General features: G+C 62.2%; 2 protein-coding genes across 4 annotated transcripts; both read right to left on the reverse strand.

The window, feature by feature from the left end:
• Positions 1-5,843: 5,843 nt before the first annotated feature.
• HEXIM1 (HEXIM P-TEFb complex subunit 1) lies at positions 5,844-7,255 on the reverse strand. Its single transcript, XM_056512207.1, has one exon. It carries the CDS (start codon positions 7,085-7,087, stop codon positions 6,161-6,163), a length of 927 nt encoding a protein of 308 aa, XP_056368182.1. The 5' UTR covers positions 7,088-7,255; the 3' UTR covers positions 5,844-6,160.
• A 1,711-nt stretch (positions 7,256-8,966) lies between these two features.
• On the reverse strand, positions 8,967-15,534 carry ACBD4 (acyl-CoA binding domain containing 4). 3 transcript variants are annotated; one of them, XM_056512018.1, is made up of 10 exons: positions 15,401-15,531; positions 15,200-15,320; positions 15,038-15,122; positions 14,847-14,967; positions 12,860-12,964; positions 11,879-11,976; positions 11,157-11,307; positions 9,918-10,075; positions 9,364-9,408; positions 8,967-9,126 (listed from the first exon to the last, which is right to left on the reverse strand). In XM_056512018.1, exons 1-10 carry the CDS (start codon positions 15,468-15,470, stop codon positions 9,016-9,018), a joined length of 1,065 nt encoding a protein of 354 aa, XP_056367993.1. In that variant the 5' UTR covers positions 15,471-15,531; the 3' UTR covers positions 8,967-9,015. The 3 variants fall into 3 exon arrangements, with proteins under 3 accessions (XP_056367993.1, XP_056367995.1, XP_056367994.1); XM_056512019.1 differs by having other exon boundaries at positions 9,017-9,126; positions 9,918-10,134; positions 15,401-15,534; XM_056512020.1 differs by lacking the exon at positions 15,200-15,320 and having other exon boundaries at positions 15,401-15,480.
• Positions 15,535-19,227: the final 3,693 nt, after the last annotated feature.

Consider the following 19,227-nt stretch of genomic DNA (forward strand, 5'->3'; position numbering starts at 1 on the left):
ATGATTGGGGATTTACTAGCCCAGAAAAAAAAACCCCACAAAAACAACAGAACGCAAAACACCCAAACAAACAGAAAACGAAACAAACAAACAAAACCCCCCCCCAAAAAAAACAAAAAAAAACCAAAAAACAAAACTCCAGCCACAACCAAAAAAAAAAAAAAAAAAACCAACAAACCTCTTTTGTCTTTTCATAACATCAGAACTTAATTCCAAATGCTTCAAGTGGCTGCTCAGGCTCATTCCCTGAACTGTTCTTCCCAAACAGGGACAGGGACTGGGCCCAGCCTGCTCCAGAAAATGAGAGTTTAAGATGACCTGCTTTGAAGGGAGAGACTTTTTAGGTTTGTAGTGAGGGGTTTTTTGTTTTTGTTGGGGTTTTTTTGTTTGTTTGTTTTTAATTTGCAAGTAATATTGCTTATTTTTGACTTTTATATGTCCTGATTCCTCAAAGACACATTATTCCTTTAAAATTCCTGCTGACTGAACCTGCTGCCCACACCCCTCAGGGCTCAGCCAGCAAGGAGTGTTACCAGTGGGGGAAAATCCCTGTGAAACCCTTGGGAAAGCTCATGGACTTTGCCCTTTGGGTCACTCCTCTCCTTGAGATCTGAGATGGAGCCCAGATAACCTTGGGAGGAGCCCTCGGCAGAGCTGGAACTGGGCAGACGGGTGATTTGGGGACAGAACTGTCACCTGCTGGGCACACTGAGCTCCCACCGTGCTGAGGGGACACGTGTCTGCTAATTGTGATCTATCCAATTGTGATCTAACTAACTGGGATCTCTCTAATTGTGATCTCTCTAACTGTGATCTTTGTGTGCCCGCTGTGATCTGATCCGTGTCTGCTGCTGCCCCGGAACGGTTCTAGAGAAGGACAGAGGCATTAGCGAGTTAAATGCAAAGACGGCTGAAGTGACAGCCTGGCTAAAGCCAGGACCCGCATCTGGGGCTGAACACCCCACTTTGAAGCCGAGCACCCCCTTGGCGCTGGGGTCACCCCCTCGATCCAGGCCCGTCCCTGGAGCGTCCCCCGCCCCCGCACAGGCCGCCTGAGCAAGGTCTCGGCCGCCGGGCCGAGCAGCCCTCAGGGCCGGCTTTCGGTGTCGCCATCCCGGCCAAAACCCTCCTCCCGGAGCCCCACGCGCCCCGCCCGCCCCGCCGAGGGGCTCCGGGGACTCTGGGGCTCGCTAGGACCCCCCGCTCACATGAGGGCCTGCGGAGGCCTCGGTGCGGGCCCGGCCCGCTTCCCCGCCCACCGCCGTGACACAGCGCCCGCCACGCGCGGCCGCGGGGGCTCCTGGGGCGGTGAGTCCGCAACCGCCCCGGCCCCACTGCCGCAAAGCGTAGATGGACTACAACTCCCACAATGCCTCGCGGCGGATGCACGCACCGCCTGTTCCTCCGAGCTTGGCGTTTCTACTGGCTCCGCGGAGCCGTCACGCAGCGGCACGGCGGGCTCTGATTGGCGGCAGGGCTGCGGAGCCGGGACGGCGGCTATGGCGGCCGCGCGGGTGGAGCGGGAGCGGCGCCGCCGTCGCCATTTTGTGTGTGAGGGGCCGGGCCGGGCCCACTCCCGTCGCAGAGCCGCCCGCGGTTCTGTCCCGCGAGTGGAGCGTGGGGCCGCCCCGCCTGCACTAATGGGGGGGCGCCACCGGCCGCTGCCCCGGCCGCGCTCCGGGAGCGGAGCTCAGCGCTGCCAGGCGCCTCACGGAGCTGCGCGGCCTCCCCGCGGCCTGAGCCGGCCCGGAGGGCTCCGGCTGCACCTGCGTTACTGGGCGGGGGCTGGGGCTGGTTTTCTATCAAAATTAGCGTTAAACGATATTTTAACGTTTCTCGACAGCCGCAGCCCAATTTCGAGCGGGGCCGACCCCCCTGAGGAGCACAGAGGGGACGAACAGCGCAGTTTTTATGGAAACGGGCTGGGAAGCACATCTGGATCTGCCGGGGTCCCGTCCCGCACCTCCCTCATACACCGCGTTTTGGGTGGGGGGAAACAATCCTTAGCATTGGATCCTTTGTTTGACACGTTTCAGCCGAAGCCCGCGGGGCTCCCGGAGGGATCCTGGGATCCAGTGGATCTCAGCTAACATGGCCTCCCCGCCGGGAAGCTCGGAGACTCAAAAACAAAAGCGTTTGGCTGCTGCCAGGGCCCCGGGGGAACTTCCCGGGCGGTAACAAACCCCGGGCTCGGAGGGAGCAATGCCCCTGCGGGACTGGGGAAGCACCTGCGGCGTTGCTTTCCCCGTGCAATGTCAAAGCCCGTCTGTTTCAAAACTAAAAATGGCATTTTTTTGGAAGCACTCAGCGCTAGGGAGGGGTTGAGCTGGCGCAGCCTCCCCATGGCTCCTTCGTGGAACTCAGTTCCCAGCCCCGTTCTTGCCTCGGCAAGGGCCGATAACACCAGCTCATCCCCTGGTATTTGTGGGGCTGGGTTTAGGTTTAAAACAGGGAGATTTGGGAGGCTTCTGCTCTAAGTGCGGATTGTGTTGTCAGACGTGGGTCAGCCAGTTAAAACCAGATTATTTTACATTTAGGCACTTGGTAGGGTGTTTTTTTTTTTTTAAATTACATTTGTTGTTATGACTGTGGATGTTGCTTTAGCAGGTCCTGAATTCCAAAGCTTCATATGGAGAGGTGATGGCTGCCCCAGCCCTTGAAGTATTCAAGGCCAGGTTGGACACATCTTGGAGCAGCCTGGGACAGTGGAAGATGTCCCTGTCCGTGGCAGTGAAGTGGAACTGGTCTTTTAAGGTTCCTGAAACCAAATCCATTCTGTGATTCCATGACATTTTTATATCCCAGCTGTATTTCCAGAGCTGGGAGGTTTATTGTGTGTGTCTTCTAATGTTTGTGACAACTGAAAATGCAATTTCAAGCTGATTTTGTCAAAGTAATGAGGGTCATACTTGGTGTGAGCTGTGAGCTTTGCACCTGCCCAGGTGTTCCAGGGTTTGTGGGGAGCAGAAGGGGAGCAATCCCAAGGGGCTGGAGCTGCCAGCCAGGGTTTGCTGTGTTGCAGATGCACCAAGAGCTGCAAGTTTTTGGTGATGGCCCCACCAGATGCAGATTCTCCTCTTTCACCAAAATGCCACTTGTGTGACCCAGAGTCACAGCTTTGTGAACATATCCTGGAAGGCGAAGCCAGCAAAGGGGAGTGCAGTTAGTGCAGGTGAAGTGGTGGCAGGGCACAGTGGGGCTGCCAGAGCCGTGTCCCTGGATAGAACCCTGGCATGGGATCAAGCCTGGAGTGCCATGGAAGGAGCACTGGGAGCAACTCCAAGGGGCTGCTGTGTCACAGGGCAGGATTTGGAGCTCACCTCATGCCAAGGTTGTGGCATTAACAGACACTTCTTTCTTGGATTTGCAGTGTTTCCAGGGAACTGCTCTGGCCCTGCATTGCTTCTGTCCAAGGGGAAAGGCCATTCCCACACCTGGCATGGAGCAGTCTCTTCTTTTTTGTGTTGGTGCTGTAATTTCTGCTTCTCACCAGGACAGAATTTCAGCCCTTCCCATTGGAGGGGGGGAGCTGGGAAAGCCCTTTGCCAGAGGGTCTCCCAATGCTCTGTTTCCAAGTGCCCCAAATCCAGTGTTGGTGCTGCCCTCCTACAGCCATGGAGCCCTGGGGAGGTGATTCCTGCCTGGCTTAGTGGCATCCCTGTCTAGGGACTCATGGAATGGTTTGGGTGGGAAGAGACCCTAAAGCTCATCTCATTCCACCCCCTGCCATGGCAGCAACACCAGGTGCTCGTGCTCCAGGTTGCTCCAAGCCCCATCCACCCTGGCCTTGGACACTTCAGGGATCCAGGGACAGCCACAGCTGCTCTGGGAACCTGTGCCAGGGCCTCACCACCATGGCAGAGGTTGGCACTGGATGGCCTTTAAGGTCACATCCAACCCAAACCATTCCATGACTGCAATCTCTGGGTTCCAAGCCGAGCTGTGCCAGGCTGATCCCTGCTGCTGTGAGCTCTGTGCTCACACAGGTGAGCTCCAGTCAGCTCCTCTGCTCCTGACCAGCTCCTGAGCTTGTGGGAGGGCTTGGGATGGGGAGCTCTCCCCCTGGCCAGTGAGGAGCATGGACAAGATCCCTGTCCATTACTGATCCACTCAGAGGTTTCAAAGGTACCCGAATGTCACTGGTCTGTGCAGGAGATTTGGGCACAGGAGCTGCAATGAGCCCTTGGGATCAGGATAACCTGGTTCCTAGGGAAAGTTGTTAAAACTGCAAGGAATAAATCAGGAGAAGTTGGTGGGGGCAGAGCAGGGTTGGAGAGTTGATCATTATGGTCCTTTTAGTTGGTTTGTTTGGTTGGGGTTTTTTTTAAGTTATATTTTTTAAAGCATTTGCAGAGAAAATATTTATTCCAGAGACTTGAACCTGACGGGTGTGGGGTAAGTGGATGAGAGCAAAACCTGGCTGAGAATATCACTTTGGATCAAGGTTTTCCCACGAACCAGGCGCCAGGAGCTGCATTTCACAGCTAGGACCATGAAGGACCCCCATGGGTGCCATCGGACACGCGTCCTGCCCGGGAGAAAACGCCTCTTGCGGGAATCACGGAGAGGGAATCTGTCGGCAGGGAAATGAACGGCGGGGGAGCAGCGGCCGGAGGAGGACGCGGGGCTCGGCCCCATCCCGGCCCGCAGGATCCCGCAGGATCATCCCCCCCTCCCCCGGCGCTGCGGTGATGTCATGGCACAGGGAAGGAGCCGCTGGCTCCCGGGCTCTTGAGCAAGTGGCCCTGGCTCGTTTCCTTCCCCCCGCCGGTGCCCCAGAGCGGAGGGGGTGGGGGGACGACGATGACAAAATCGGTGCGATCCCCCTCCAGCGGCTCGCTCGGCCGCTTTAACCCCCGATTTTACACCGCGCTGGTAACGTCCCTGTCCTCGCCCCCATCCCCCTGAACTCTGCTCCCCGGTAAAGGCTGAGATCCCCCGTGGAGCGGCAGGGGTGGGGTTAAACCTGGTGGGACATCTCCAGCCCCTCGGCGCTGCCGCTTTACCCCCGATCCGGTCCCACCGCACCTGTCCTGGGGCAGCCCTGTCCCCCCTGCCCTCCCCCGAGCCCCCTGGATTGTGTGAAAGGCCCGTTCCCCCATTGCTGCGGGCAGCTGCCCAGGCCCATCGCGGCTCCCTGCCTCAATCCCAGCTGTACCTCGCCAGGTACAGCTTTCATCACCTCCAATCCCGACTCGTGCCTGCACCTCGGCCCCCGCCAGAGCAGCCTCCAACCCTCCCTGCTTCACCCCTTCGTGGAACTGTTTGCCCCCCAAAAAGCGCCAGCGTTCGGAGCTTTTCCTGCTTTTCCCTCCTCCTCCCCCTCTCAGGTGCAGCAGGAGGGAGGTTGAGCCATCGCCTTTCCCTGCTCCCTCGTCAGCCATTTCAGAGGCCAAGTGCTGACTACCAAAACTTTTCCTTGGGCTGCTCCAAAACTTTAAGGATTTTCCTCTCACTTGTAGCTTGAAGTAGATTTTTAAGGCAGTTTTCTGCCCAGATTTCAGTTAATGACCTGGATTCCTACAGAGCTGCAGGGAAACAAGAGTGAAGTTTAAGTGAGCCTTAGGCAAACACAGACTTGAGGCTACTCCTACCTCAGTTGAGGTCCCCTCTGTATCTATCATACACCATTTTACCCCCTCTCCAGGTACTTTTAACTATTTCAGCTCATTAAGCAGAATTAAAATTGAAAACAAATGGGGAAAAATAATAACAAAAGGGTTAAACGGGGAATTACAACTAAGTTTAATCAAACAACAGTTATAACACGATGAAAATAATCCAGGATGTATTCCCTGGTGGAATGCCATTCTGATTATTTTCGAGAAATCACACCAAAACTATTACAGTTACAAGTAATTAAATTTATTAGACCTCTATATTTTTATAGTCAGTTTTGGCCAATTTACAGCTTTCCTGGGGATTTTCTTTTTTTTCTTTTTTTTTTTTTTTGGTTTAGACACAAAAAAAATAAAACCATAAACCAGGTATCACCAAAACATCAACCCCCCCTCACCCCGTCACAGCCACCTAAAAAAGGGGGAGCCCTCGGCCCCTCCAGCTGCATTTAGCCCATAAAAAGGGTCCGCGGCGACTCTGTACAAGGACCGAATGTTCCACCCAGCACTGTAAAAACCCCCCCGCGCCCCCCTGTCCAGTGTCACTCCCCCGGCTTGCAGGGGCCCTTTTCCTGCCGGGGCAGCTCCTGCTCCCGCAGCAGCCGCAGGTTCTCGGCTCGCAGCCTGTCCACCTCCCGCTCCAGCGCCTGCACCCGCGCCGGGTCCGCCGCCTCCCCCCCGGCTTTTTTGCTCTCCATCCTCAGCCGGTTGTTCTCCTCCTCCATGCGCGACAGGCACTTCTCCAGCTCCAGGTACTCCTTCACCAGCTCCTGCTTGCTCATGTTCTGCAGGCTCTCCACATGGTACCGCTCGTACGTCTCCGAGAAGTCCCTCTGCAGAAACTCGCTGCCGTCCCCCCCCATCCCGTCGCTGCCCCCGTCCTCATCCGCCGCGTCGTCCAGGAAATCCTCCTCGCTCGTGTCGTCCGACTTGGCGGCCGCTCGCCGCGGGTACAGCCCGGTTTTCAGGTCGGGCTCCTCCTGGTCATGGTCCTCCATGAGGAACTGCGTGGTGTTGTAGGGAGCCACCGGCTGCCCCTTGGCGAACATCTCCGCCCGCAGCCGGGAGGCGCGGAGGCTCTGCCGCTCGTCGAACTGCTGCTTCTCCTCCCAGCTCAGCTTCGAGTACGGCTTCCAACGCCGCTTCTTCTTCGACGGCCGCCGACGGTGCTTCTTCTTCACCGGCCACTCCTCGGTGCGTCCCACGGCCCGGTACCGCGGGCCCAGGCCGGGACGCCCCGCTCCACCCGCCGGCGGCCGCCCCTCGGCGCCGCCCGCCGCCGCCTCCGCCCCGGGGGGCGGCAGCCGCCCGGCATCGCCGTCCTCCGCCGGCGCCTCTCCGCGCTCGGGCTGCGGCTCGGGCTCAGCCTGCGGCTCGGGCTCAGCCTGAGGCTCCGGCCGCGCCTCGGAGCGAAGCTCCGATTCGCACTGGGGCTCCGGCCCCGGCTCAGCGGGCGCCGCGTCGGCCATAGCGCTGCGCTCGGCTACGCTCGCTGACGGGCGCTACCGGCGCCGCATGGGACCGGCCCCGCTCAGTCCGACCGAGACATGGCCCGGGGGAGGTTTAACGCCGCCGGGCCCGCCTCCCCGCGCGCACTGCACGCGCCGCCGCCGCCGCTCCCGCCGCAATCCCACCCCACGCCCCAACCCGCGCCCGCCGCCGCCCGCTCCCGACTGCCTCTCCTCGGCCGCCGCCGTCCGCTTTATACCCGCGCGCGCCCCGCCCCTCCCCGCGCAGGCGCCCTGTGCGCCCCGCCCCGCCGCGCGTCGGGCCCCGCCCCCGCCGCGCGCCCCGCGCTGCCGCCACGGCCCCGCGCGCGCGGGCGGTGCCGCCTCGCGACCAATCGGCGGGCGCGGGGGGCGGGCCCGCCCGGCGGGACACGCCCCTGGTCGTTGCAGGAACTGGCCGCCATTGGTCCGGACGGGCGTCAGTCGTGCTCGGCGCCACCAATCGCGAGGGGGCGAGGGCGGGACCGGGCCGTACCACGCGGCGGGGGAGTCGCCGAACGCGGGGCCGCGCGCGCCCTGCGACCTTCAGGCCCGCGCCGAGGGCAGCTCGCGCGCTCCCCCCCCGCGCCGGGGCTGTGGCACGGTCCGAAAAGAGTCCCCGCGCGGCGGAGGCGCCGCCGGCAGTGCTGCGGCCCCGGGACCGGGGGGGTTTCACACGGCCGGGCCGGGCCGGGCTGGGCTGGGCCGGGCAGGGCCAGGAGGGGCCGGGAGGAGCTCCGAGAACGCGCCGGCCCGGGGTGAAGGGGGCGGGCGGAAGGATCCCGGCGCCGTGCGAATGCGGTGGTGCTGCAGTTGGCGGAGGGAGATGTAAACAAACCGAAGCGGAAAGAAGTCCTTTCTTAAAGGCGCCGCGTGCCTTTTTTCAGGGGCGGTGCGGAGCTGCGCTCCCGAAGCCCGGGGGGTGCGGGGGGAGGGGTGCGGGGGGATGGGAATGGGGAGGCCCCGGGCCTTGTGCTGGTCCCAGTACTGATTCCATTCCTGGTCCTGCCACCCCCGCCCACGGTGGCGATGTCCCCCTCGGGCCCCACTTTCGTGAACGGGGGGGCCCCGCGGCCTTGGGGCGGCTGGCGGGGTTCGGGGGGCCCCGCTGAGGGACACACGACATGGGGACACACACGGGGACACCCGGCTGGGGGAGCCATGGACGGGCCGGGGGGCGGCTCTGGGGGTGCTGTGGGGCTCCGTGTCTGAGGGGGGAACAGCACAGGGGGGCCCCCGTGGGCCCCACGCCCGGAGCCTCAGGGGCGGGCGGGGCACAGCCCGCTGGACGGGGGGGTCTGTGTCACCAGCGGGGGAACCTGCCCTGCCCAGCCCCCACACCGCCGCAGGGCCGCCGGGGACCCCGGGATGGCACCAGGGAGGGGCCGGGGGTCCCGCCGCGGGTCCGGAACGGGCCCGGTGACAGGGGAGGGTGGGCATGGAGCCAGGCACAGGCTGCCTGCACCGGGCAAGGCTGCCACGGCCGCCGTGCCCCTCCAGCCACGGGTGGGGACAGTGGCCGGGCCGGAGCGCTCCGCTGCAGTCCCCTCCCCTCGCAGGGCACAGGCAGCGGGGCTGAACCCAAAAGGCAACTTTAATTGAGGCAGGTTCGGTGCTGTCCCAGCGCCCCGGCGGTGGCCGGGGACGGGCCCGTGGCTGGTCCCGGTCCGTCTGTGCGTGGCGTTGGCGGGGCGGCTGCCCGGGGTCCGTGGGGGCGATGCCAGCCCCGCTCCCGGTGCCGCTCCCGGTGCCGGTGCTGCCCTGAGTGCCGGTGCCGGTGCCCGGGGGTGCCCCCGGCCCGCAGCCCCGTGGCTGCTGAGGCGATGCCCGCGTGGCTCCGTGGCGCTTCCCCGGCTCGTGCGAAGCGGGATGGCGAAGGAGGGGTGGCGGTGGCAGCGGCGACGGCGTGGTCACCTCTTCCTGCCCTGCCAGTGGCGCAGCAGCCACTGGGTGACGAAGGGCCAGGTGGCCAGGAAGAGCAGCGTTCGCGGGGACACGGTCAGGTGCCACGGAGACATCGCCTGGCCAGCGGACAGAGGTGTCACCGAACATGCCCTCAGCCCTCTGCTGAAAGGAGCCACTGCCACTGCTCGGTGGTCCTGGTCACTCGTGCCATGTCCCCGCGGATGTCACCTGCTCCCCAGCCGAGGGTCCCTTCTCTGACCTCCCCCAGCTGTGTCCCCGGGCCCCGGTGGGCTGCTGGGCGGGCAGGGGGACAGCAGGGCCACCCCACAGCACTTCCTCCATCCCCAACTCACCTGTGGAGCAAGTGCTGGGCCCTGGTCTGTCCCTGCCGCATCCTTCTGCAAGACAGGAGAGGATTTGGGGTGCAGGTGGGGCTGGCATCCCTCTTCCAGCCCCTGTGACCTTGTGAGAGGGAGGGAATGGCCTGGCGAGTCCATGCAGGGCTCCTGCGAGGGATCCAGATAGTGCAGCTGGGCCAGGACCCCAGGGGCAGCAGGAATGAGGGGAGCAGGGGGAATGAGGGGAGCAGTGGGAGTGAGTGGAACAGTGGGAATGAGGGGAGTAGTGGGAATAACGAGAGCAGTGGGAATGAGGGGGCAATGGGAATGAGGAGAGCAGTGGGAATGAGGGGGCAATGGGAATGAGGGGGGCAGTGGGAATGAGGGGTCAGTGGGAATGAGAGAGCAGTGGGAACGAGGGAGGCAATGGCAGCGAGGGGCACCAGCTCCCTGCCCGCACTGTGGGCCAGGTCCGGGCGGCACCAGCACCGTGGGCAGCCCCCACCTGTCCAGCCTGTCCCGGGGCCGGAGCTGGGCGCTGCTGTCCCCGCAGCCCTGCCCCGCCGTACCTGGGCATTGCCGAGCGTCTCCAGGCGGCTGAGCCGCTCCCGCACCCGCCGCAGCTCCTCCTGCAGCGCCCGCACCGCGCTGGCCACGTGCGCCTCCAGCCCCGGGGCCAGCGCCAGCTCGGGGGTGCTGCCGGGGGCCCCCCCTGCCAGCCGGACACCTGCGGGCACAGGGACGGGCACACACGGCCGGGCAGGCTCCAGGAGCCCGGCGCTGGCGCTGCCCATCCCGTGTCACCCACGGCTGAGCAGTGACTCCCACAAGCACCGCAGCTGCTCCCAGCCCAGCCCAGCCCAGCAGCCCCAGCTGCACCCAGGCTGTCCCCAGGGCCCTGCACCACCGTGTCCCCCCAGTGCCGTGGTGGTGGCAGTGGGTGGCCAGCCCACCCATGGGGTGGGTGCTGTGGTGTGTGTGGGTCACCTTGTGACACCTGCTGAAGGTGCCACCACTGGGCAGGACACCCAGGGCCTGGGTAACTCCTCCCTGCCCTATCCCAACCCCAGCAAAGGCCCCAGCCAGCCCAGAAAACAGCTGGATAATGCAGGCTGTGAGCGGGACACAGGCAGGGACTCACTGCCAGCCCTCAGGGACAGCCCAGCCCGGCCTGATCGGCCTCGGGACACGCTCACTGCCAAGGTCAGGCAGCCCGGAAGGAAACAGTAACAGGGGAAAGGGCTGTGCCAATGGTACCAGTCCCATGGATGAGGGTGGCAATGCCACCTCAGGGCAGCCCAGTATGTCTGGGGACAGCACAGAGGGTGGCAGGAGGCTCCTCCCTGCAGGGGCACAGCTCGAGGCCTGGTGGTCCCCAGCAGCAGTGCTGGGTGGCACCAGGTGAGTGGCACTGCTGTCCCCAAGGCCTCCAGGGCTCAGGGTCCAGCTTCACCCCCTGCCCTGCGGGGCAGAGCTCAGCCCTGGCACCCCCACATCCAAAGGCACCGCTGATGGGGTTGGACCAGGAGCAGGAGCTGGGCATGGGGAGCCAGGGACCAGCAGCATTCCCTGCCTGCCAAATTTGTACCACTGCAAGAAATGGGCAAAGGAAGGGCTGTGTCCTGCAGGGGTAAAGCCACTGAACTGCTTGGGGACCAGCTCTTATGATTTCCTTCAGCTACTAATGATGTGGGGTGCTGGAGCCAAACTCAGTCCCCCGGGGGTAGTGGCAGCCCCCAGCCCCATCCCCAGCCCATGGGAGGTGGGGCAGCAGCAGCAAAGGGCACAGGGACAGGCTCTGCACCCACCTCTCTCGGAGCCCAGGGCTGTGAGGTCGGTGCTGCTGCTCCCCTCGGCTCTTCTGCCTTCGCCCCGCTCGCCCTGCCCAGCACTGTGGGGCACTGGGGGCTCAGCCCCAGCCTGGGCCCCATTTGGGGTGAGCCCCTGCCCCTGCCCAGCCTGTGAGATGGGAGAAAAGGGCCCTGAGACTCCTGCTCCCCTCCCCAGGGCAGGGAGGGGGATGCCAGGGCAGCAGTGCAGTCCTTCTCTGCCTTGTGGTGGCATTTTTGGGGGTGGAGGGTGCGTGGGACTGAGTGAAGTTGAATCCCAGTGGTAACACCAGCCAGCACCTGGCTTGAGAGGTGACACCTGAGGGGAGTGAGGTGCCCAGACTTGAGGGGGCAAAAGAGGGGGAGCTTCCTCCCTCATTCCACCAGATCTGCCAGGCCTCACCATGGCACCCCAAGTGCCAAATGTGGCCCGTGGCAGCAGGGAGCAGGGAGAAGGTCAGGGGAACAATCCAGGTGGTGACACCCATGCAGAGCTGCTGGTCCTGCCCAGCCCCAACAGCCCCCAGTGCCCCATCAGAGCTGCACCACAGGAATGGGGGGAGGCTCCCCAGCATCCCCCCTGTGACAGGGACCAGGCTCCAGGAGGGTGTCCCTGCAGGTTTGTGAGGCTCCCAGGCTGGTGGTGCTGTGCAGTGCAGGCAGGGCAGGGATGGCAAAGCCTCCAGCATTTCCTCCGTTACCTTCTCAGGCTCCATCTGCTCCAGGGTGTCACAGAACGTGTCCCCCTCAGTGTCACTTGTCACCTGGCTCCCCTCGGGGGCAGGAGCCAGCCCAGCCCCTGGAAGGGAAGCACAGGGCTGAGCCCTGGGCAGGGCAGGGTGCCCAGCCGTGTCTGGAGGGCAGCAGGTGAAGCAAGGGATGTGCAGGAGAGGGAAACTGAGGCACTGTGGGGGCAGAAGCAGCTCTGTTAACATGGCCCAGGTCGTGGCCATGAATCCAAGGACTGAATTCCCCCTTCAGCCGCCCATGGTGTCCCACTGGCACAATGCCCACGGCCCTGGGGCAGCAGTGGCACAGGCAGGGAAACTGCCCAGTTCCCTGGGCACTGCCAGCCCCAGCACTGGAGGCTGGCATGGCTGGGACACTGGCACTCGCTCTGTGACCATATTTGCTCCTGGGGGAAGGCTAGAGCCACAGAGGGAGGAGGAACCTCCTGCAGCACCCTGCCCACCCCAGGGCACAGCCAGGGGCCCCTCGAGGGAGGCACAGGGTGGGACCTGCAAAAGGGGCTGTGAGAGAAAAGCCAGAGCTGAGGCATCCCCAGGGAGGGCCAGGGCTTAGCACTGTGAATCCCAATGCCAAGGAAGCAGCAAACGTGGCTTGAGCCGAGGGAGAACATCCTCTCATGGATCACAGACCTCCCAGGGTGATATTTTTCCCAGTCCATGGGGCAGCAGCCTCCCCTTGTCCCTGCACTTTAGCAGAGTCAGGGCCCTCTGCACAGGCAGGAGTGAGGCAGAGCCAACCCCACGTGTGCAGGGTTACCCCAGTGAGAGCTGGGCCCATGAACAGCCCAATGTGACATGAGCAGGGCCTGGAACACTGGCAGGGCTGGAGCAGAGGGGCCTGGAGCCAACAGCTGTGTGGGTGGAAGGAGCCCCAGCCCCAGTGCCTGCTCCACGGGGTCCCTGCCAGGTGCTGGCCACACCAGGGACACCAACCTGGCCCGTCCTGCTGCTCCCCAGGCACGCTGTCTCTGGGGCTCTCCAGAGCTGGGCTGCTCGCTGGCACATCCTGGCTGGGGCCATCTGGCCTCCCCTGGCTCTCTGCAGAGGGGAGAGGCAGAGCAGGGTCACTTTGTGGGGTCACAGCCGTGCTGTCCTTGCAGTGCTGGCTCCCTGTGGCTGGGCTGCCCTGCCAGCACAGCTGGGGACACGCAGATGCCAGGGACCAGCCAGGGACCAGCAGCCTCTGGAGGTGCCAGCAGCTGGCAGGGAAGGAGAGGAGCCAGCTTTGTTTGCTGACAGCCCAGGAATTCATGTGAACTCATGTGGGTTTATTCTGTGCAGACCACCTTGCTCACCCAGGGGTGGCTGGGGTGTCCCTGTCCCCGAGCCCCTGTGGCAGCAGGCAGAGGGATCAGCACTGGTGAGTGACAGTGATAGTCCTGTCCCCTGGCAGTGCCCAGGGCCCACGGCACAGCCATGGTAACAAAGAGTCCAAAGCAAGAAGAGCCTCGTGTGGGCAGCAGCACCCTGAGGAGCTCTGACCCCAGCCCCTCAGCACCCCGTGGAGCCCACAGGGTTAATCCCAGCCAGATTTCCAGGGACTTTGCTCCCTGCTCCTGGGCAGGCAGGTGTGTGGCAATGCTGCCCTGCTGCTCCTTGCCTGCACCTCTGCTGTGCCCAGCCTGCCTTCAGCATCCCAGGACACCCCTGGGGGGACAAGGCTGCACCCCACACAGGGGCAGTGCCAGGGCTGCCCTGCTCTGGGATCCCCCCATTCCCAAATCCTCCTCAGGGTGTGCTGTGACCCACAGCCATGTTCACAAAGCTCTGGTGAAAGTGCACTGCAGACCTGTAGGGACCTGGACACTTTATAATGTGCTGTATTTGTAAATAAACAAAACCAAAGCTGCCCAGACTCCCAGCTCTGTGCCCAAAAGCCACCAGAGGCACCTGCCACACTCCACACTCTGAAATCCACTTTCTGCTCTGGTTAAGAGCAACCAAAGCTGCAATTGCAGTATCTGAAGGCAGGTTTGGGAACCTTTAACACAAATGACTCAACACCTTCAGGAGCTCAGTGCTTTGCACCTCAGTCAGTTCCAGCCACCTTGGGCTCCTTCACCCTGCAGGCACCGCCAGGTTTAGATTTCAGTGACAGTGTCACCTGTAAGGGACACTCCCAAGTGAATTATGACCAGTTTAGACACAACTTTTAAACTTCAGAGAAAAACTAAGCCTGCCTTTTAAAGGTTTTTAGCATCAAAATGGAGAACAAAGAACCTGGGTACCACAGGAAGGAGTGGCTGCCCTGGGGCCAGGCCTTACAGACACCAAGTTTTGGCGTCCCTGCTGGAATCAGGGGGTGGCAGGCACAGGAGAGATGCTTCGGGGGTGAGTCTGTTGGCCAGGGCTCTCCCAAAGCACTGACAGGTCACACACCCGCTGTGAACAAGCCCTGGAGCCCCTGCGCTGCTGAGCCCATGGCTGGTGGTGCCTTTGTGCTCCCCAGGCAGACACAGGCAGGGAGCCCAGCACGGCGGGTGGGACAGGTCCCAGCCCCTCCCGGCACCAGGCGGCAGGGGAAGGGCTGGGAAGGATCCCCTCTAGCACAAACCGGTCCAAATAACCCCATTTCTCAAGCTCTGTTTCTCCACATCCCCTCCAAGCGGGATCTGGCCGCCTGTGCAGATGTTTACAGCAGCCGAGCCGGAGCCAAGGGGAAGCAGAGCCTCGCCGGGAGCTGATCCCTGCCCCGCTGCACACACGGACCGCGGCCAAGGGCCACAGGGAGCCAAAGCTCCAACACTCGCCTCCAAGTTTTGCGCAGAAAAACCCAGAACGTGCCACACAAAGGGACAGCGGGCAGCCCCGGCAGGGTCGGGGGATGCGGAGGGTCCATCCCGAGCCCGGGGACGGAGCGGAGCCGCAAGAGGGACAGCGCCGAGGGCAGGATGCGCCGGGCACGGCCGGCACAACTCACCCCCTCTGCGCCTGAAGAAGGACTCGGGGGGCCGCGGCATGTCGTGGATCACCTCGTAGAGCGGCTCGAAGTAGCGGAACATCTCCTCGGTGCTCTCGTCCATGGGCACGGTGTCGATGACCTGCGGAGGGCCGCGGCTGGACACGGGCACGGCGCGGCGCCCGGCCCGGCCCCGCCGCCCGCCCCGTTACCTTCTGGGCCACCTTCTTCATCTCCGCCACGTACGCGGCCATCGCCTCCTCCTTGGACATCCTGCCCAGGCTGTGCCAGGCGTCCCTGCGGGGCCGGCGGGTGAGCGGGGCCGGGGAACCGACCCGAGCCCGAACCGAGCGGGACCGGGACCCCGCTCTTACCACTTGTAGCGGCCGATGGGGTCCCAGAAGCCGGGCCGCGGGCCCTGGCAGCACCCCGCCGTCGCCTGCTTGTAGTAACTGTAGAAGCGCAGCATCTCCTCGTAGGAGGGTCGGTACGCACCTGCGGGACGCGGTCAGCGGAGCCGCCGGCGCCGCGGCTGCCCGGCCCCGGTCCCGGCCCCGGCCCCGGCCCGTACTCACCGCTCCGCGGCAGCCCCTGGATCACCTGCACGGCGGCGCGGAACTGCGCCCCGCAGCCCGGCTCCTCCATGGCGGGACCGGCCCGCACCAACCCCGGCCCGGCGCGGTCCCTCTCCGTGCGGGGACAGCGCGGGGCCAATCAGCGCCCGGCTTCCATCGGCCACTCTGCGCTGCGTCCAATCAGCGCCCAGCTTTCATCGGCCCCTCCGAGCCGCGCCCAATCAGCGAGCGGCTCCCGGAACGCGCCCCGCCCTCCCCTGAGCTCCCCGAGCTGAGCGCGGCGCGAGCGCCCCCTGCCGGCCGGACAGTGCAGAGCGCGGCGTGAGGGGCGGGGAGCGCCGCCTGGCGGGAGCGGGGGGAACTGCAGCGCTGGGACAGGGACAGGGACAGCGACAGGGACAGGGACAGGGACAGGGGGACAGGGACAGGGGGACAGGGACAGGGACAGAGGGACAGGGACAGGGACAGGGACAGAGGGACAGGGACAGGGACAGAGGGACAGGGACAGAGGGACAGGGACAGGGACAGGGACAGGGACAGGGGACAGGGACAGGGACAGGGACAGAGGGACAGGGACAGGGACAGGGGACAGGGGACAGGGGACAGGGACAGGGACAGGGACAGGGACAGAGGGACAGGGACAGGGACAGGGACAAAGGGGACAGAGGGACAGGGACAGGGACAGGGACAGGGACAGGGACAGGGGGACAGAGGGACAGGGACAGGGACAGGGACAGGGACAGGGACAGGGGGACAAAGGGGACAGAGGGACAGGCACAGGGACGGGGACGGGGACGGGGACAGGGACAGGGACGGGGAGGGGGACAGGGACAGGGACAGTGGGACAGGGGCAGCAGTATAGAGACAGTGGGACAATGGGACAGGGACAGCAGGACAAAGACAGGGACAGTGGGACAGGCACTGTGGGACAGTGGGACAGGGACAGAGGGACAGGGACAGCAGGACAGTGGGACAGTGCACAGAGATAGTGAGCCAGGACAATGGGAGTGCACAGGGACAGTGGGACAATGTGAGGCAGGACAGGGACAGTGCACAGGGCAGTGAAACAGGACATGGGGACAGAGAAACTGTGACCAGGATAGGTGCACCCAGACAGCCCATCAGGACAGTGCCTGGGACACTGCAGCAGGACAGGCACAGGACAGTGAGACACTGTCTGAGGACACCCACAGGATGTGGTGATGCTCCAGCAGAGAGGCCATGCCCCAGGCCAGGGCCCAGGTGTGGAGCACTGGGACACAGCCCAGGACAGTGCTTTGGGACAGTTCTCTGGTGCACCAGGGCAGTGTAAGAGGACAGAGCTCTGTGACACTGCCCCAGGCACAGGGACCCTGTTTAGAGTGCCAGAAGGTTTCAGCCACCTGGGCTGTGCAGCAGGACAAGGCAGGAAGGAAGTGCCAGAGCACAGGGATGCTCTGGGACACCAGCACAGGGTGCCCAGAGCAGCACTGGCCGCCCCTGGATCCCTGGCAGTGTCCCAGGCCAGGTGGAAATTTGGGCTTGGAGCACCCTGGGACAGTGGAAGGTGTCCCTGTCACGGCAGGGGTGGCACTGGATGTGTTTTAGGTCCCTTCCAACCCAAACCACTCTGGGATTGTGTGATAATCATCCAGTATTCTGGGGTCACACACGGGGACACTGGGGCCATGCACTGTGACACTGCACCAGGCATGGGGACAATGCAATGGAGCCAAAGGTCCCAGGGGAATTGACCAGGAGAGTGGGACACTGCACTGAGAGAGTTGGATACTGCACTGGGACACTGCACTGGGGATCTGGAATATGGCACTGGGAGAGTGTCACTGGGATCTGGAATATGGCACTGGGACAGTGTCACTGGGATCTGGAATATGGCACTGGGACACTGCACTGGGGATTTGGAATATGGCACTGGGACACTGCACTGGGGATCTGGAATATGGCACTGGGACACTGCACTGGGGATATGGAATATGGCACTGGGACAGTGTCACTGGGATCTGGAATATGGCACTGGGACACTGCACTGGGGATATGGAATATGGCACTGGGACAGTGTCACTGGGATCTGGAATATGGCACTGGGAGAGTGTCACTGGGATCTGGAATATGGCACTGGGACACTGCACTGGGGATATGGAATATGGCACTGGGACAATGTCACTGGGATCTGGAATATGGCACTGGGACACTGCACTGGGGATATGGAATATGGCACTGGGACAATGTCACTGGGATCTGGAATATGGCACTGGGACACTGCACTGGGGATATGGAATATGGCACTGGGACACTGCACTGGGGATCTGGAATATGGCACTGGGACAGTGTCACTGGGGATCTGGAATATGGCACTGGGACAGTGTCACTGGGATCTGGAATATGGCACTGGGACAGTGTCACTGGGATTTGGAATATGGCACTGGGACAGTGTCACTGGGATCTGGAATATGGTACTGGGACACTGCACTGGGGCATGGGGCAGGAGCAGGGTCCCATCGCACAGGGGACAGCTGGGTCAGGCAGAGCAATTGTTAATTATTACCCAACTTCATCCACTGCTCTTTTATTCACTGTATACTTTTATCCACTGTTAATTATTATCCAACTTAATTAATTATGATAGTAAGGAAGGGGCAGAATGTGGGGTCTCGGAGCCCCCCAAGGTGAAGCTCCCTCCTCCTCTGCTCCAAGGGCTTTCCTTGAAGGCAGGGAGCTGTGGGGACGTGGGGACATGTGTGACCTGGCAGAACAAGGTGCCATGGCCAGGGGGAGAGCAGCTTTCAGTATCCCTGTGCTGGCTTCATCCTTGCCTCACACTCCGGTTTTCCAAACTTAATCCCACCTCCAAATCCAAAATCCAAATCCTAACCCCCGCCAACCCTTCTAAATCTCATCCACATCGCCTGGGGAAACATTTCCTTTGCCGACTGAAGACAAATAAATAAAACGAAATAAATAAAAAATATATTAAATAAAAGCAGCAAAGCCTTTAAAACCTGCGGCCATTTCCAAGCTCTGACTCAGGATTCCTGCTCGGAACAGCGGCAGGGCAGAGCCAGCCCCGGATCCCGGGCGCTGATTCACGGCACACGTGCTGTGCTATAAGCGGCCGGGAATGCGAGCTGCAGCTTTCCATGGGATCCCGTCCAACCCGCTGGCGGGCGGGAGAAAATAGCAACGCCGCGGGAGAGGAGGAGCCGCACAGGGATTTGTTGGTGCTGCGGATTTTGCAGCCAGAGGTGTTTATCCTGCTCATCCCACAGCACCGAGGCATCTGTTACTGAATTCCTGGGAATGCAGTTGCAATGGGAGGAAGAGAACTTGGAGCAGAGCCCTGATATGTGAGTTGCAAGTGCATTTTTGGGGTGACTCTGGTGTCACTCCTTCCCCAAAGTATTCAGGAAGAGCTTTGTCCCCCACAAATCCAGGGACTGCAGAGATGTGTCCCCAGCTGTCCAGACGTTGCAGAAGTTGCCCAGGTCTTGAACTGCAGCACTAAAATACTGTCCCTGCTCAGATGCTGTCCAGATGTTTCCCTGCATGCACAGACGTTTCTCTGGAATAACCAGAAATTGTTCCAGGAGTGCCCATTAGTTCCTCTGGGTGCCCAGATGTTGCTCAGGATACACAAGACACCCAGATGTTGCCATGGATGCTCCAATGTTCTCTCTCAGTATATTCCAATATCCCTCAAGGTACCCAGATGCTGCCCTAGGTGTCCAGATGTCACCCCAGGGCACTCAGGTATCACTCAAGGTGCCCAGATGTTGCCCAGATGTTGCTCCAGTCTGCCCTGCTCTCACCCCTGCAGACCTGCCACTGGG

Source organism: Oenanthe melanoleuca, chromosome 27 (assembly GCF_029582105.1).
Source record: "Oenanthe melanoleuca isolate GR-GAL-2019-014 chromosome 27, OMel1.0, whole genome shotgun sequence".
In the NCBI taxonomy this organism is placed as follows: Eukaryota; Metazoa; Chordata; class Aves; order Passeriformes; family Muscicapidae; genus Oenanthe; species Oenanthe melanoleuca.

What these genes read in the sequence shown, in the direction of transcription:
- HEXIM1 (XM_056512207.1), bottom strand. Translation starts at nt 7,087, where the DNA reads ATGGCCGACGCGGCGCCCGCTGAGCCGGGGCCGGAGCCCCAGTGCGAA.
- ACBD4 (XM_056512018.1), bottom strand. Translation starts at nt 15,470, where the DNA reads ATGGAGGAGCCGGGCTGCGGGGCGCAGTTCCGCGCCGCCGTGCAGGTG. An exon ending in CCCATCGGCCGCTACAAGTG is followed by an intron (nt 15,123 to 15,199) that starts GTAAGAGCGGGG and finishes CCGGCCCCGCAG; the next exon opens with GGACGCCTGGCACAGCCTGG. An exon ending in TGAAGAAGGTGGCCCAGAAG is followed by an intron (nt 14,968 to 15,037) that starts GTAACGGGGCGG and finishes GGCCCTCCGCAG; the next exon opens with GTCATCGACACCGTGCCCAT.